The sequence below is a fragment of the Primulina huaijiensis genome, chromosome 4, assembly GCF_012295235.1.
Source record: "Primulina huaijiensis isolate GDHJ02 chromosome 4, ASM1229523v2, whole genome shotgun sequence".
In the NCBI taxonomy this organism is placed as follows: domain Eukaryota; kingdom Viridiplantae; phylum Streptophyta; class Magnoliopsida; order Lamiales; family Gesneriaceae; genus Primulina; species Primulina huaijiensis.
Window position 1 is genome coordinate 21,036,870 of NC_133309.1, and position 16,421 is coordinate 21,053,290.

At 32.2% G+C, this 16,421-nt stretch overlaps 1 protein-coding gene across 1 annotated transcript; it reads right to left on the reverse strand.

Moving 5' to 3' along the window:
- LOC140974745 (fatty acyl-CoA reductase 2, chloroplastic-like) lies at positions 1 to 12,174 on the reverse strand. The gene is made up of 9 exons (XM_073438227.1): positions 11,863 to 12,174; positions 3,811 to 3,911; positions 3,432 to 3,631; positions 3,255 to 3,355; positions 2,788 to 3,001; positions 2,138 to 2,299; positions 1,640 to 1,721; positions 641 to 1,032; positions 1 to 213 (listed from the first exon to the last, which is right to left on the reverse strand). Exons 1-9 carry the CDS (start codon positions 12,158 to 12,160, stop codon positions 63 to 65), a joined length of 1,701 nt encoding a protein of 566 aa, XP_073294328.1. The 5' UTR covers positions 12,161 to 12,174; the 3' UTR covers positions 1 to 62.
- Positions 12,175 to 16,421: the final 4,247 nt, after the last annotated feature.

Below are 16,421 nucleotides of genomic sequence, written 5' to 3' on the forward strand. Positions count from 1 at the left end.
CAATAATAAAATTATAATAAATATGCATAAAATTAAATATTTATGCAATTATATTCCTGTGATTAATCATTAAATACATGTTTTCGCAAACCGGGAATGTGAATTTCTTGAAAATACTTTCTCCAATCTATTTTTGTCACATCCATTTCAAAGTTAAGCAGCTCTTCTTTGGACATTTCTTGTAGTAATTTCTGAGTATTTCCTGTATGGAACCTGAAAAATCGAAAACTAACTAATTAATTTAAATGCGTAACGAATCAAATTGAGCCGAATATCAAGAAAAGTATAAGGCTCAAATTCAAGCTCAAATAATTATTAACTTTTTGCTAAAATTAGAGCTTGAGTTTGAGTTTGACTCGAAATATGCGAGTATGTTTACGAGCTATTCGAACTGTTGCTCAAAAACGAATGATCAAAATATATTTATTTGATATAAGCATCTTGCAAACTATCTTGCAAAATAATTTAGGCCGTCAACATGTTTGAGTTCTGCTCGAATTCAATAGTTTCGACTAACCAATAGAATCGAACATTTTTTGAGTCTGGTCGAAAAGCTCGTGAATCTCCACCCCTCTTTGACAGTATTAAAAAAGAAAAAAAAAACTAGTTGTAAGTCAATTAATTCAACAAAACTACATACCTTGTTTTCAAGAATCCTGAGAATTCATACAACTTGCAAAGTTGCTCGGCGTATGCAACCTTTGCTTTGCATTGTTTTTGAACTAATTTTTCGTCTTTCCCGACTGTGTTGTTTCTGGACTGGTGATGCTCCCATATCTCGCGTCGGGTGTATTCAGACAAGTCATTAAAATTGTTGAAGAACTTCATTTTCTTAATCGCAATGCTTTCACGTTTTGAACTTGCAAACGGCGTCGAAACGAAGTATTCGTGAATTATTTCGAAAAAATCGCCAATTTTCAAAGGGTTTTTGTCACCGGATGTCACATGGTATACACTCGTTTCTGGCTTCTCTGAAATTCCATGCTTTGCAATTGCTGCAATTGTTGTATTCGTCACCATGTCCACCGGTACCTACACAAGCGTAACGTAACATTTTATTAATTTAGACTCCAAGTTTTACAAATTGTGATTTTGATTAATTATTTGATAAGGGATTTCACTTAGTGATTTATTTATTTCTTTGAGTTATAAAATCGAAACAGAATATTTAATTTATTTAAAATAATAATTAAAAATAATTATGTTATATATAGGGAAAACAATACTTTTGGTCCTATATGTTTACTTCTTGAGTATGTCTCTTGTGAGACGGTCTCACGAATCTTTATCTGTGAGACGAGTAAATTTTACCGATATTCACAATAAAAAATAATACTCTTAGCATAAAAAGTAATACTTTTTCATGGATGATCCAAATAAGAGATCTGTCTCACAAAATACGACCCGTGAGACCGTCTCACACAAGTTTTTGCCTTACTTCTTTGTCATTTTGATCATTTGTGTCATCAAATTTCAGCATTAGTAATTTATATTCCCATTTTTGTCCAGTTTAGTCATTTTTCATCGGGAGTGCTGATGTGACACTACACATGTCAGTGCCACGTCAACGTCACATTAGAAAAATGAATAAATTGACATAAAAACAAAAAATAACGGGCTAAAACTAAAATCTGACAACATAGATGATCATAATAACAAAGAAGTAAACANATGCTGGAAGTTGGCCTTTGCCAAAAGAACGAATCACAGGATCCATCACCCTACCAACCATTTAGGAAAGCAATTCATAAATTACAACATAAAATGTAATCTTATACACATTATGATAACATAAAAATATTCCAGAAAAACAACAATTTGTGTACCATAAGTTGGCCTAAATTAGATTTTTCTCGTCTAATTTGTCGAAATATGTCTTAGTCCAATGACTAAGCTTATGCATGTGTTTGTATGTCTGCTGATATGACTTCGAACATGTCAGCATGGTCCAGAAGCCGAGTTAAACATTTTTTAGAAGGGATATCGACGAAAAGAATAGTGAATGAAGACAAGTTATCACTAAGATCGAATCTGAAATAATCAGTGATTGAAAATCTAATTTAGGCCATTTTATATGATCAACTTTGCTGTTTTTCCGGATAGATCGTCGGGCTAGGGTTGAGGTCGAAACTATTACCTATTTCCTTGAATCCATCCTGGGAAGGGGTCTTGGTAACAACTTTCGATGACAGAGGGTCTAATAATGAGAGTAGGTACATCCCCTTTTATTTCATGGATAACCATCTCCCCCATAGCTTTTGTCATTTGATAAGCATTATCCCATCCATAAAATTCTGCTCTGTTACATTTGAAAATTTTACAATAGATCATATTAATTTGGTTTGCCTTTCAAACTCTTTTAACAATGCCTAAATGTTTTTACGTTTTCTATGTATTCTCCCGTATCACGTCTGGCAGAGGCGGAGCCAAGTGCATTTATACCCGGGCTGACCCAATTTTTTTTTTAAAAAATATATGTAAATTTTGAAATAATATGATATTAGCCCGGATATATCAATTTAAAATATTAAAAGATTCTAGAGTTTAAAATTCTAGCCCAGGCAGAGCCATATTTCTGGCTCCGCCACTGACGTCTGGTGATGGATGACACTGAACATGTCAGCAATATTCCAAACTGAAGGCAATAGACCTTCTGTTGCATCTCATATATTTATATATATCATATATATAAACAAATTAATATAATTCATGTATTTTCTCATGTTATAATTAAATGAAGGGCAAGATGAAGAGTAAAAATAAAGAGAGGATCGTGATCAACATAACCTTTCTTGTCCCAGCTTCCTCAAATATTTGGTAACGTCGATACTTTGATCTTGAGACGACGCACACGATCTCGCCAACAGCCATAACTCGTCACCTAAATCTAACCGAGGAAATGAACATGGACCACCATTCTCATCTTCCTTATTTCTCATACTTTCTCCCATAGTCAACGGCTCTTCCAAGATCAACCCCTCATTTCTTGCGTTAACATATGCTAAAAATTTTAAAAAAAAAACAATTATTTCGTTAAATGAAAATTAATATATGTGTATGTTTGTGTATCTGACGGTAATGTTGATATGACACCCAATACTGCTGACATGTTCAGCGTCACGTCAATACTACAACAAAAATCTGACTAATTAAATACGAGGGAAAATATTTATCAGTTTTCACTGACTAGATGACCTAAAGTCCATGCATACCAACACGCGACACTGTTTTATTTACGTGAAAAATGTACATACCAGTCGATATGTGGGCGAAAAGTTTGAGGTTCTTGCAAGATTTTGCAAACCTCATCAATCTTTGCGGGGCATTGCAATTGGAATCCATTAACAAGTCATACCTAGAGGGAAAAAAAACCCTATGTCATTGTTTACTACAAAATCACGTACATAAATTAAGATTAAATTATATGTCACCTGTCTATCATGTTTGTGCAAGCTGCAGATTCAATAATCAAATCTACTTCCTTCATAATCACATTTACAGAATCATTATCCATTCCCAGGTTAGGTTCCCTAATATTTCCCGCGATCGGGATCAACTTTTCCCTTACAAATGAAGCATATGACTTCCCATGTTTTTCTCGTAGACATTTGAATAACTCGGAGTTTATGATCTACATTTGGAGACATATAAAGGTCGGGTATTAGTATTATTACTAACATATTTCCTCAAATATTATATTTCAAGTTTTTTTTAACTAATAAAAAAATTATATATATTACTGGTAAAACTATGTCATTTTTATAAACCTGTGAGTCGAAATTAAAAAGTAGGGAGAATTGAGAAAAATACTTCATTTGTCAATCTGTCTGATACTTCTTCCTTACTCTTTGCCTTGATTAATACGTAGATCTTTCCCACCGGTGTCGATCTTAATATCTTCTCCACGAGGACTATGCACGAAGGTTAGAAAAATGTTATACTCATTAAAAAAGGGGAAAAAATATAAATAAAGAGAAAGGAAAGTTAAACTCGTAAATAAAATGATATAATAAATTTTTATTATAGTCATAAGTTGAAAATAGCCGAATTTGTGTCAACTTGTTTCTTTTCTACTGAGGAATTTTTATAGTATAAAAGAGGTGCAGCCCTAGCAGCCATCAATCATCAGACGTGATACACTATAATAAATGATTTGAATTCATGAATATAAACGTTATAAAGAATTAAACATAGTGAAAAACTAAGTAAAATCGAACCTCTAGATTCTCTCTCATCGAATTCTCATTATTTACGTATTCTTGATTATAATATCTTGTTAAATAATTAATCCAAATAACTCTTAAATTTGTAAATAAAGTTAAGACTATTTAATTACACTACTTGATATACTTTGAAACACACTGCTCGTGAAAACGATTCTTTCTTCATCACATATTAGGAATTGGCACCATGCCTTTGCAAATAAAAATCATACACCACTTTTTTGGTGCCGCTGCAAGGGAATGTTCTAATTTGATTTCATATCAATATTTTTACCAATTAGTCTTGATTTTAATTTAGAGTTTTTTTTATATTTGTTTTATATTTATTGATTTGTTGTTTTTTCTCTTTGTTTGCATTTTATGCTCAAAACTCAAAGTCTCGACTCATTACTTTTTGGGTCCAGAAATCAGAAGAAGTGCTAGGAGATTAAGAAAAGAAAAGAGAGAATAAATTAAGGCTATGGTTTAAAATAGATAGGATAACGCAAATCCACCTTCTGTGGTTCCCATTAGAGATCACTTCAAACCATTGATCAACATGAATTATTCCGGCATAGCTCATGGAAATATTAATGCGAGTTGAAGCCCAATTTAATCAATATGATGCAGCGAAACCAATTTGGAGGCGCAACCACTACTGATCCTCATATTCATTTGAGAACATCCTTGGTGATTGTAGATGCGGTAAAATTAACGGTGTATTTGAAGGAACTACTAGATTATGTTCGTTTATGTTTTATCTAAAGGATATCTCACGGATTTGGCTCCAATCATATCCTCTTGGAAGCATCAATACATCGATAGACATGACATCAAAATTTCTAGCAAAATATTTTCTACCTGCCAAGTCCGTCGAACTAAAGAATGAGATCAGTACATTCAGGTAGCTTGAGTTCGAGTAGCTGTATGAAGCATGAGAATGCAAGGAATTTCTTAGAAGATGCTCGAAAAATAATTATGAAGATTGGGTACAGATTAAATTGTTTTACAATGGGTTGAATAGGAAAACAAGAACAATAGTAGATGTCGTTGTTGGTGAGATTATCTTCGCTAAATCACTAGATCAAACCTACGAGATGCTTGAACATATGACTATTAACAGTTACCAATGGCCGAGTATAACATCTTTAATGACGAAACCTACTGGAGTTTAAAGGGTAGATTTTATTACGTCACTTACTGCTCAAGTTTCTGCAATAATTACTCATATTGCAACAATGAATAAAGAAGGTCAATCTATCCGTGAAACAACTGCAGTTTCTACTGAGTGAGGGCCTAACATTGAAGAGGCTCAATTTGTCAACAACTGATGTTATGGTAGCTATTGAGGTAACCCTATGCCTAACTATTATCACCCCGTTCACACAATCATGCAAATTTCTCGTATATCAACAACAAAAATGTGTTGAATACTCCTCCAAGGTTTAATAATTAAAGGAAAAACCATCTTTGGAGGACTTGGTTAATACCTTTGTAAGACTAAGTCTATGTTGGATAATATCGAGACACATACGGCAACATGGGTGCCATAATGAAATCTCTTGAAGTTTAGATTGGATAGATTGCAAGTACAATGAAAGACCAAAAAGAGGTCAATTTTCTATCAATACTGAAGTTAATCCTAAAGAACAGTGCATGGCTATAAAGTCGAGAAGTGGAAAAGAAGTTGAAGTCGTGGATCCAAAATTGTATGGTGATATAGAGGAGAAAGTGGACAAAGCGGTAGTTGAGAGTGTAGAGAAAAGAAGAAAAAAATGATGAGCCAAAAATTTCTATGGAAGAGTAGTCATTTTCAAAGGAAAATCTTCTCAGCTGACTGTGATACTAGACGTCGAGGAATATCAAGATGCCCTTTTTATTTTTGTACGACCTTTCCTAGCCATTGGTAGATCTTTAATTGATTTTAATAAGTCAGAGCTTACTTCTATGATATTCAATATCTATGGTACCATCAAAGGGACTAATGAGGTAAGTACTTGTAATAGCATCGATATTATTGACTCTTGCATTGCGAATATTGTTGTAGGAAAAGTTTTAGAAGATTTATAGAAAGATGTATTGTAAGCTCAACATCTAATGTGGATGATGATGATTGGGACCTTAGAGAGCAACTATATATTTAGTGTCTATTGTGTCAAAGCTGTGGAAAAAGGAAGTGGTTGGCCAATGATGAGAATGCTTGCAAAAATCTAATTTCAAAACCAAGTTATTGAGTCTATGTGTAGGTTTACAATAGATTTTGAGTTCACACCCACTACATGCATGTTTGCCATGATCATTGATACTCCTAATGCTGAGAGAATATTTATGTGTTTTGTGATTCTTAATTAATGAGTGGAATCTAGAACTTTTGTGATAGTCACTTGACGTTGAAGTAGATGTTTGCAAGCACAAAAAAGATTTAGGCAATTATTCAAATTATTTGGGCATGTTTTTTTATTATTTATATCATCGTTTGAAGCCCTTTGAGCCTAAATAAAAAGAATGAGATTTGTATATATAAACACTTGAATTCTTGTTTCTAAAACTTTGAATTGTTCAAATGCACTTGATCTATATGAGTTCATTGTGAATTGAGACAGCCTAAAACTTTCTTTTGCACTCTTTGAGTTGAAACACGAATAATATCTTACTTAAGAATGGTCTACGCAACTTTTGAACCATTTGAGCCTTCCTAATACATCATAATTTTCATTAGTGTCTCATTTTGAGCTTAATGAAAAATCGAATGGAATGTGTCAAAAGACACACAATTACCTCTTATTCGTAGTTTTTTTTTCTCAGAGTCCTACATCACCTACCAAAATGTTAGCCTTAATAAAGTTCCTGCCTAAATTTAGAGAAGAATAGACCCCTTTAGTGCTATAAGTTTTCGCTAACTTCCATGTGTTGATAAAAGTAAAGAAGGATTGGAGGAGTTATGAAAAATCAAGAAGAAAAGCAAGGGGATTCATTGAAAAAAATATTGTAATGAATGCAAAGAAAAGAGAAAAATTTAAGATAAGAAATGGTCTGATGCTGAGATTGATTGGAAAGGGATTTTTTTTTTGAGGATGATGAAATTTAATAATGAGTGGAAAATTGGATATGGAGAAGTGTGGTACATGATTAAATTGCTCATTTTATCTGTTTTTTTTTATCTCCCTGCCTTTATCGTAGCCTTGAGCCGAAGCCTGACGTTACAAACTTAAAAGACCTATTGATCAAGTCACATTTATCCAATAAAATAGCGAAAAAGAGTCGCGAGAGTTAAGTAAACGAACACTTGAAAAACACTGTGAACAATATATATTTTGATCATTTGTACATACACATCTCATGACACTAAATTACACTTTGGTATATTTTTATTGAATATCTTTAAAACCAAAATTTTCACCTGAAAATTCCTATCGATCTATGTGTGTAGATGTTTATTTTAGAAGACTGTGGTTTGAACTTGAGTCAAAGAGTCCATGAATCAGTAAAGTGAAATGATTGCATGAATCTGTCTTGGAAGTGAGTCGGTTAAATGAGATTGTCAAAGCGCTCACAACATGAACTGTTGAGAGGTTGTGGCATGCGCTTTATTTGAAAAACTTGGATATTTGATTTCAGAGGCCAGTGATGATTACCCTATCCCCCGACTTAAGTTTGTTCATTTTCTCCCCTTCTTTGTTTCATGTTGCTCTTTGCTCTATTTTTTCTTGGTTTTGCTCGGTACTAGAAAAAGTTCAAGTTTGAGGGGTTTTGTTAAGTGCAATATTTTAACTTATATTGCCTTCCTAATTTAAGCTCATGTTGTTGTTTCAGTGTGTTTTATGTGTTTTGGGTAGTATTTTTTTGTTGCTTTCAGGGATCAAGGCTATACATGCATTTTATGATGAAGAAGGTTGAAACAAAAGAGAAACGATGACAAAGAAGGTGTACCAATGTTCCAGGAAGAACCAAGATCGAGCGTACCGCGCCTAAAAGCCAGCGCGGTGGGAACTGAGTTTCAGTGCAGAAGTTCAAGCACCCCTACACTACATTTAACACGAAGCAACACTTTCAACAATGTACAAGACGCCGAGAACGGAATTTATAGTGCCCCGACGCCCTATTCATGCACCCCCATGCCAAGAGACATATAAAATGGAAACCGAGGAATTTTGAGAGCATAAAAAGAGGTGCAACCCTAGCCGCCATCCATCATCAACGTGGTACACGAGAATACACAGAAAATTTGACAGAGGCGACCAATAGGAAAATCTGAGAAGCAAAAGAACTTTGGTACAAAGACGAAGAACACTGCATTTGGGGATGGTAAAGCAAATTCGGCTTCGTTTCTTTTCTTATTTTCTTATATGATTCTTATATTGATGTCTAGATTGAAAACATGATTTGGTTTTCCTTTATTTTTTTTTTATTATGCATTGGTTTTCTATTCTAGAGGAACGACATAGCTTGGTTGGAAACTATGTTCATGACCTTTTGATTTATCTGATTGAATTTCTCTTCATTTATTTGTGTTATCTTATTTTTAATGCTTTCAATTTACTGATCATATATTGATTGATAAAATAATTGTGATATATCATTCAAGAGATAGTATCTGGATTAAGATCCTATGAAATACATTGTGAGAATTTATATAGTCCAGAAGACTTATAACTCTCTCGGGTCCAGATAAGGATAATCGTTTACATATATCGTTTGATGTTATTTTTTAGATAGGAATATCAAAGCATTATTAGATAGTAGATTCTATTTATCACTTGGGAAATGTGAATAAAAAAACTAAGTGTTTTTGGCAAATAAAAGTAAGAATTCATGAATATAAACTATATAAAGAATTAAACATAGTGGAAAACCAAGTGAAATCTAACCTCTAGATTTTTTCTCCCTTCAATTCTCATTCTTTACTTGTTCTTGATTTTAATTGCTTTTTAAATAAATAGTCCAAATCTCATAAATTTTTAAATAAAGTTAGGATTATTTTAACTATAGTACTTGATATATTTCTAAATAATACATTTATTATGAGAACGATACTTTATTCATCATGTATTATAATTTGACACTGTGCGATTGCGAGAAAAAATTCACGCAACACTCTTTCCCACTTTAATATGTCTTTTTCCGTGGAGTGCTGATATGACACTGAATATCAAGAGTAAGTCTCTTTTGAGACGGTCACACAGATATTTATTCGTGAGACATGTCAATCATATCCATATTTATAATAAAACGTAATAGTTTTGACATAAAAAATAATATTTTTTATGGATGACCTTAAATAGAATATCTGTCTCACAAAATTGATACGTGAAATCGTCTCACATTAGTTTTTGTGGAATATTATTAACATATTCAGTCTCATGTCAACACTCCAGCGAAAAATGAGTTTATGACCAGATATTTTGGATTGATTTGTTTTTGTATTTTGGTGTTTTTGTTTTGTATTTTGCATGATCTTTTAATATTTCAGGAAGGACGGACATTAAATTTTGTGTTGCCTTATTTGAAGGGATCAAGTTACTCCATTTATGTGCAGAATTTTGGAAATATGAGATTTAGTTTGGGAAAGATATTTTCTATTATTTTTTTATAAGATTGGATTTTGTTATCATCTTTTAATTTGTGAAGATAGCGCGCACTTTTTTCCTTTTAAATGAAATATGATAAGATGATATCCTTTTTAATTTGACAGATAAAAAACCGTGGGATTGAATTTGCCCAAGGTTTTAAGAAAACTGTGGACAAATTAGCGACAATTTTATCGAAACAGTCTCTAAAATTAGAGACGGTTGTGATATTTCGTCGCAATATTAGCGACGAAATATTAAAACTGTCGCATTAATTACATAGCAATGGTTTTTCAAATAATATCTTCGCTAATTGCGACAAAATTATTTAAATTAAATTTCGTCGCAATTTTGAAGTTTAAAAATCAGATTCAAATTAGCGACGGCTTTTGGAAAAACCATCGCTAATCTCCTATATATACCCCCCCATTTTCCTTCATTTTTTCAAAGATTTTCGTCATTTCTCTCTGGTATCGATGCGTTCTTGTTNGGAAATATAAATGCATGTGTTAGATGTATATCCGTAGTATACAACTTTTATATGTATGTTTGATGTGTATATGTAGCATAAACGATGGAAACGAGCGTGGTGATGGTTACGACCTCGACGATTACGACGATGACGAGACCAAGATACTATATGATTTTATTATATTTTTTTGATGATTTGTATTGCACATTTCAATTTATATATAAGTCGGATTTAAATTTTTTTATATATATAATATCAGTCGGATTCGGTTTTGTATATGTTAGTTTAATTTTTTTTTTTGGGAAGAAATTTCAACTTAATTTATTATGTTTGATAAATATTAAAATACATTATAATTTTTTTAAATACAAACATATTGATAATTAAAATTCTAAATATAACAAATGTATAATTTATTAATTATAAAATTTTTAAATATCATAATTTCATTAAAAAATAATTTAAAATAAATAATTTAGCGACAGTTTTTATAAAAAAAAATTTAAATATTATAATTTCATTAAAATAAATAATTTAGCGACTGCTTTTGAAAATCCATTGCTAATGGTCAATGACGACCGATACCATCGCAAACCGCCTTTTTTTGTGGTGGAAGTTAGTTGATACTTTTATGATATGGTTATGATTGTAATCAAGTCTCCTGGGAAAGTAAATTTTATTACTGATAATATTGGATTTGATAGGTTTGAATTAATCTTTAATAATCTGAAAAATATTTTCTAATGAGGATACTTTTGGGATATCTTAGTTTTTATAAGGCAAAAATAGAGTGTGGATAAGCTAAGAGAAATACATATTGTTACTATATTATGTGACAAGTTTCACTTTGAGCCACCTCATTCATTTTATGTTCTTGAGCAGCATACAAAGGTTGTAAACACCAGCTTTGGAGTATCCAGACTTATTCCTTAAGGTGATCTCGATAAAGAGATGGCGCACTCATCCTCCTTTCCTGGTACTCAAAACTCAGCTGCTACAGGAGAAGTCTTCCTAAAGCACGGGGTTCTCGCAAAACAGAAGAACTATGCTAGAGGCGAGTTGACAAGAAAGGGGAAAGAAAAAGAGACTAAACCGGAATTAGAGGATGGAACCTCAGACGAATACATAGCCGGAGAGAGGGAATAGGTGGATTACGGAAAATACTATCTGTGCTATTCTGTGAATCCGAAGGTCCAGAATTCCCAGCTTGGATATGAAGGTATGGGGGGATCCGGAGTATCTTAGTCAAATAAAGGGCTCTCGCGGTTGACTAGGCCACGACTTTAGCCTAAAGCTAGGTCATCGAAAAAGATTTCGATCGAGTAGGCGGATTCAATAGTCGAGCAGTTCGCCAAATAAAATCTACCAAACGTGTTTGTCATAAAAGTTTCATATGAAAAAGTTGTATTGTTTTTAACTATTTAATTCCTTATATGATGGTAAATGTTTAATTTTAGTGGATTTACTTGACATCTGGGCGTGACTCGTAGACGTAAACGCATGTCTTTTATCTATATCTTCATTACTTTCTAGTACAATCAAATTTATGTACAAACTAATAAGAGCACAAAAGAGGGACAAATAAGTTGGTGAATATTTGATTAAAATAGAACAATCGTACCTTTTCCAAGAAAGCCCGTTGCACCTGTAATAAATATGTTCTTTCCTTCGAAAAACTTAATGATCCCTATTCCGCCGTAACTGTCCCTGGATTCTTCCACCAATGGCCGCTGGTGGCTGTGGACTTGACTCGGTATGTCGAAGGAATCTCCGTAGCGATGGACAGCCATTTTTAAATTATTGTTTCGTTCAAAATATGTTTTTCCATTACTGGATAAATGAGAGAGATTGATTCTTTCATACTTATGTGTAGAATTTTTATTTCGAAAGCAAAAACATTGGCTTGGTGTTATTGACATAGTTTAAAGGTAAGAAAATTAATGTTTTGTCAATAACCCAACTTCTGTGAAGGTAAGGTGCTTTCCCCAATTTATAGGCAGGAAAAATGGGATTTACATTGTTTTAATGCTTAAAATTAATTATATCACATAATAATACATCCAATGTTTATTTTAGTAAAAAAAATATTTTAAAAAGAAATAATGTTATTTATATCAACTTTTTAAAACTCTTAATTTAATTTCTATAAGCTCTTGCGCCATAATTTCTATAGTTTTTAGTGAAAAAAGAGAATAATAAAAAATAATTATTATGATTCAATATAAATTAAAGTTGGAATTTAAATATTTTAAATTCAAACTTTTATAATATAAAAGAGAATATATTGAATTAAATTTCAAAATTCACACGGACGAAAAAAATGTGGTAACTTAAAAAAATATAAATTTATTTAATATATTTATTATTTATAAATGTTAATTTAATTAATCAGGAGTAATTTTAAGAAAAAATATTTAAAAAATTTATTAAAATAATGTTTAATATATTAACCTATAATATGATAATTAAGTATATTATATTTAAAAAAAAATATGTTTTAAAAAAAAACATTTTAGTTATATTAAATTGAGAATATTTTTTTAAATGTAATCATGGGAATAAAATGCAAATTTTGGTTTAATTATTCAAAAATTTATATAAGAGTGATAAATTGATATAAAAGTCAATTTAAGAATTAAAAAGTTAGGTCGGAGTGTGATAAGTCAATATGAAGTGTAAATAATACTTCCATATTAATTAATACAATATGGTGTAAATTAAAATTTCCAACATAGATATCTCATATATTAAGGTATCGTCTGTTTGTAGGATATGATAATAAATGATGTATAAATATAAGATAAAAAATTAAAATATAAGATAAAAAAATTAAAAGATATGTATAACATAATGATATATAACTATGTTATTTTATCGTAAAACTAGATCAAGCGATAATTACACAAGGATATGGAATCAATCAATATCTTATGCGTCGCATTTTGGGATGGCATAGTTCAACTTAATTTGATCTCAAATAATATATGAATAAAAAAAGGTCAATTGTTTTTTTTAATCCATGAAGGTAACATTTAAAGCATGGGTTTAATTAAATTAATTAATTCTTAGAAAATATAAGTTATAATTAGAGATTTTTTTGTATATAATCACACACATGGATATATTAATTAAGAATAGGTCTTCAGGATATATATTCGTGAGACGTGTAAACTTGATCTATATCTATAATGAAAAATAATATTTTTTTTGACGTGTCATGTCGAATATCCGTTTCACAAAATTAACTCATTAGACGATCCCAAAATAGTGTTTATAATTAATTAATTATTGCTTTCTAATAATTATAAATTTTAGTTAACTTGTACATAAAATATATAGAAATTAAATTCACGAGTTCGCTTGCGAACAAGTGACGTTTACATGAATTAGATTCAACAAAAAAATTCAATTTATATTTATAAGAATTAAATTCACGAGTCCCCTACAAGCTAGCAATAAAGAGAGAACTAAAGGTTTCCTGCACTCAATCGTAAGTAAAAAATACAGAGGAAACCTGCAGATGTTGCCTGATTTTGAGCAAGTCGGTCAAAACTCTATGACTTAATTGTTTCTAATTTTATATGTGGAAGAATCACACATGACCAACAAAAGAAAGACTCTTAAGGTCTCAATTAGTAGAATGGTTCAGCTTTGCGACTAGTAAATAGTCAATCAGAATTCATATTCTAAAGATCAAGAAGACGCTAATATGATACAACTTGTTAGAATCGGTTTGGGACTCCTTGAAAGGCATTTCATGTTTGGGTTAGAAATCGATGAAACTGTTATTAATCTAAACTGACTGTTGCAGCGAATATTCTTGTCAAAATGATATACAAAGTATGAAATAGATAAATCGTGTGCGTGGGTCGGAACTGATTATAAGAAAATCAGATAAATGAACACATGAGTGTGTTTATGGAAGTTTGAGGACCGAATCACTATACATCTCCTCTTCCTCCGTTTATGGAAGATTCCACTAGAAGACTTTAATTATATAAGTATGTTGTACAAACCAACTTCAAATAAAGTCACACTTTCAGTTTGAACTCCAAGCATACACAGTTAGCAGGGACAACGAGCCTTAATTGACCCTCCATCGATCAACTGGATGAAAAGCCTAGTTACCTTCCACCAATCAACCCGACGACAATTCTGGTGATCAAATCTAGCTTCTTCTATCGTTATTTTTCATATTGAGAGTCGAACCGGTCTTGAAGGATGCAAAAACAAGTTGCAGCATGACAAGAACATTGATTCTTGATGGTCAGATATAGACATTGAAGTAGTGCTATGATGCTCTAAGTAACTTCTTGGTTGAGCAGATATGTCGGTAAGATGTGAGCATATATATATGGATGCATTTGTGCTTCAAAAAATGAACATTCACGATGACTCGAGTGTTAGAGTAGGTGCCCAACGAGTCAACTTATGGCTTGTAATTAATTGACTTTTATGTAAAAAAAATCTTTATTTTAATAATATTTTACGATTTTATCCAGTTTTGACATTTACTTTATTTGTATACTCATTCAAGCTGCATAGATAAATTTCTTGAATATACAAAATGTACCATTAGGTATACTCCTCAATGTAAGATCATGAAACTCATTAGGAAGAGCGTCGATTCATAAGGACAAACATCGCTTGAGATTGATACTAGCATCTGTGATATAAAATTCATGTTTAATTGGTAAGGGCACGAAAATTTCCATTCATACAAATGAGTGATCATTTGATGATGCAATGAATAATCATCTCTCAAAATTTCAAAGTGTTATCACTTATCGAATGGAATAATCTACGTTTATGATTGTACACCATTAGTCATTTAACCCAAGACAACATGGAGGCTATGCCTACTAACACTGCATTTTGACTCATTTACAGATTCCATTGAGCGTCAACATGTGACGAGGTTGGTTGTAGTTTCAAAATAAGTAGGAGTCAATGCATTGTAGTCGGAGATTCATCGTTTCCCTGTGGTTGAAGTTATCCAGTGTGATATGATGAGTTAACAGTGCAAGGAATATCTTGCTAGAGTAAGATATGTGATTTAGAGAAGGTCGTTATCTAGTAGCACATCCGATGTCACTATTATTATTCAAAGATATATCACATCGTTATCGAATTAATTTGAAACTCTCGATACACCAATGATTGCAGATTATATCTAGATATATGAGACGAAGTGATCGTGTTATACGCTAAACATAAATTAATGTTCTTGCAGACACTATCAGTGATACCAAGGGGATAATGTGACGATGCTACTTGTGGGGCCCTTAGCTCCTAATCGTTATTACAATGCAATTTGATTAGGGTTAATTAATTACAGCGGAAAACGAGTTTAAAATTTCTTTACAATGAGCCCAAAATATATTATTTGAATACTAAAAATAGTATTTCATCTCACATCATAAAATATGCCCACACCTAATCAAAACAACTCATGCAACAATAAATCATATCCTCGGGACATGCCCCGGTATATAGATACATATATATATACTGGGATAAACAACTAAACCTCAACTCAAACTGTGACTACCTCCAGAAGTACCCTCTCCGGTCTCCTGATATCCTGGAGTACCTGCCATTGTCCACACACAAAGACAACAACAGCCCCCCTTGGGTGTGAGCAAAGCTCCGTATGGAACAACCAATCATATATTCCACAGATATCTAAACAATGATATATGGGATGCAATGCATGTATGTCGTGGAGGTATCGGGTCAAATGCCCATCCACTGAGCACATGTCAGAATCAAACGAATCGCTATCAAATCAATGCTCGAGCTGGCACACCGGCCTCAATAAGGGATACTCGTATGATAGCGTCGACAAAGCGCCATCAAATCCCAAATCTCATATCCAATCATCGGGGCCACAATTGTCTATGCTTTACGGGTCATATAATACCGGCATAGCGATTGTGTTCACAAACCCCAGAATCCAATCAAATCATATCAGGGTATCCAAGGATCATAGCTCAACGTGCATGTCTTGTATCGATGTATGCATCAAACGATGTGTGTTAACAAAACATTTATTTTATACATCGATATCTCAATCTCAATGTCATGTATGCCACATCAATCAACAAATAAGGCATATAGACACATAATCTCATTCCAATCAATCCAATCAAACCGACATATATCATATAATACAGATAC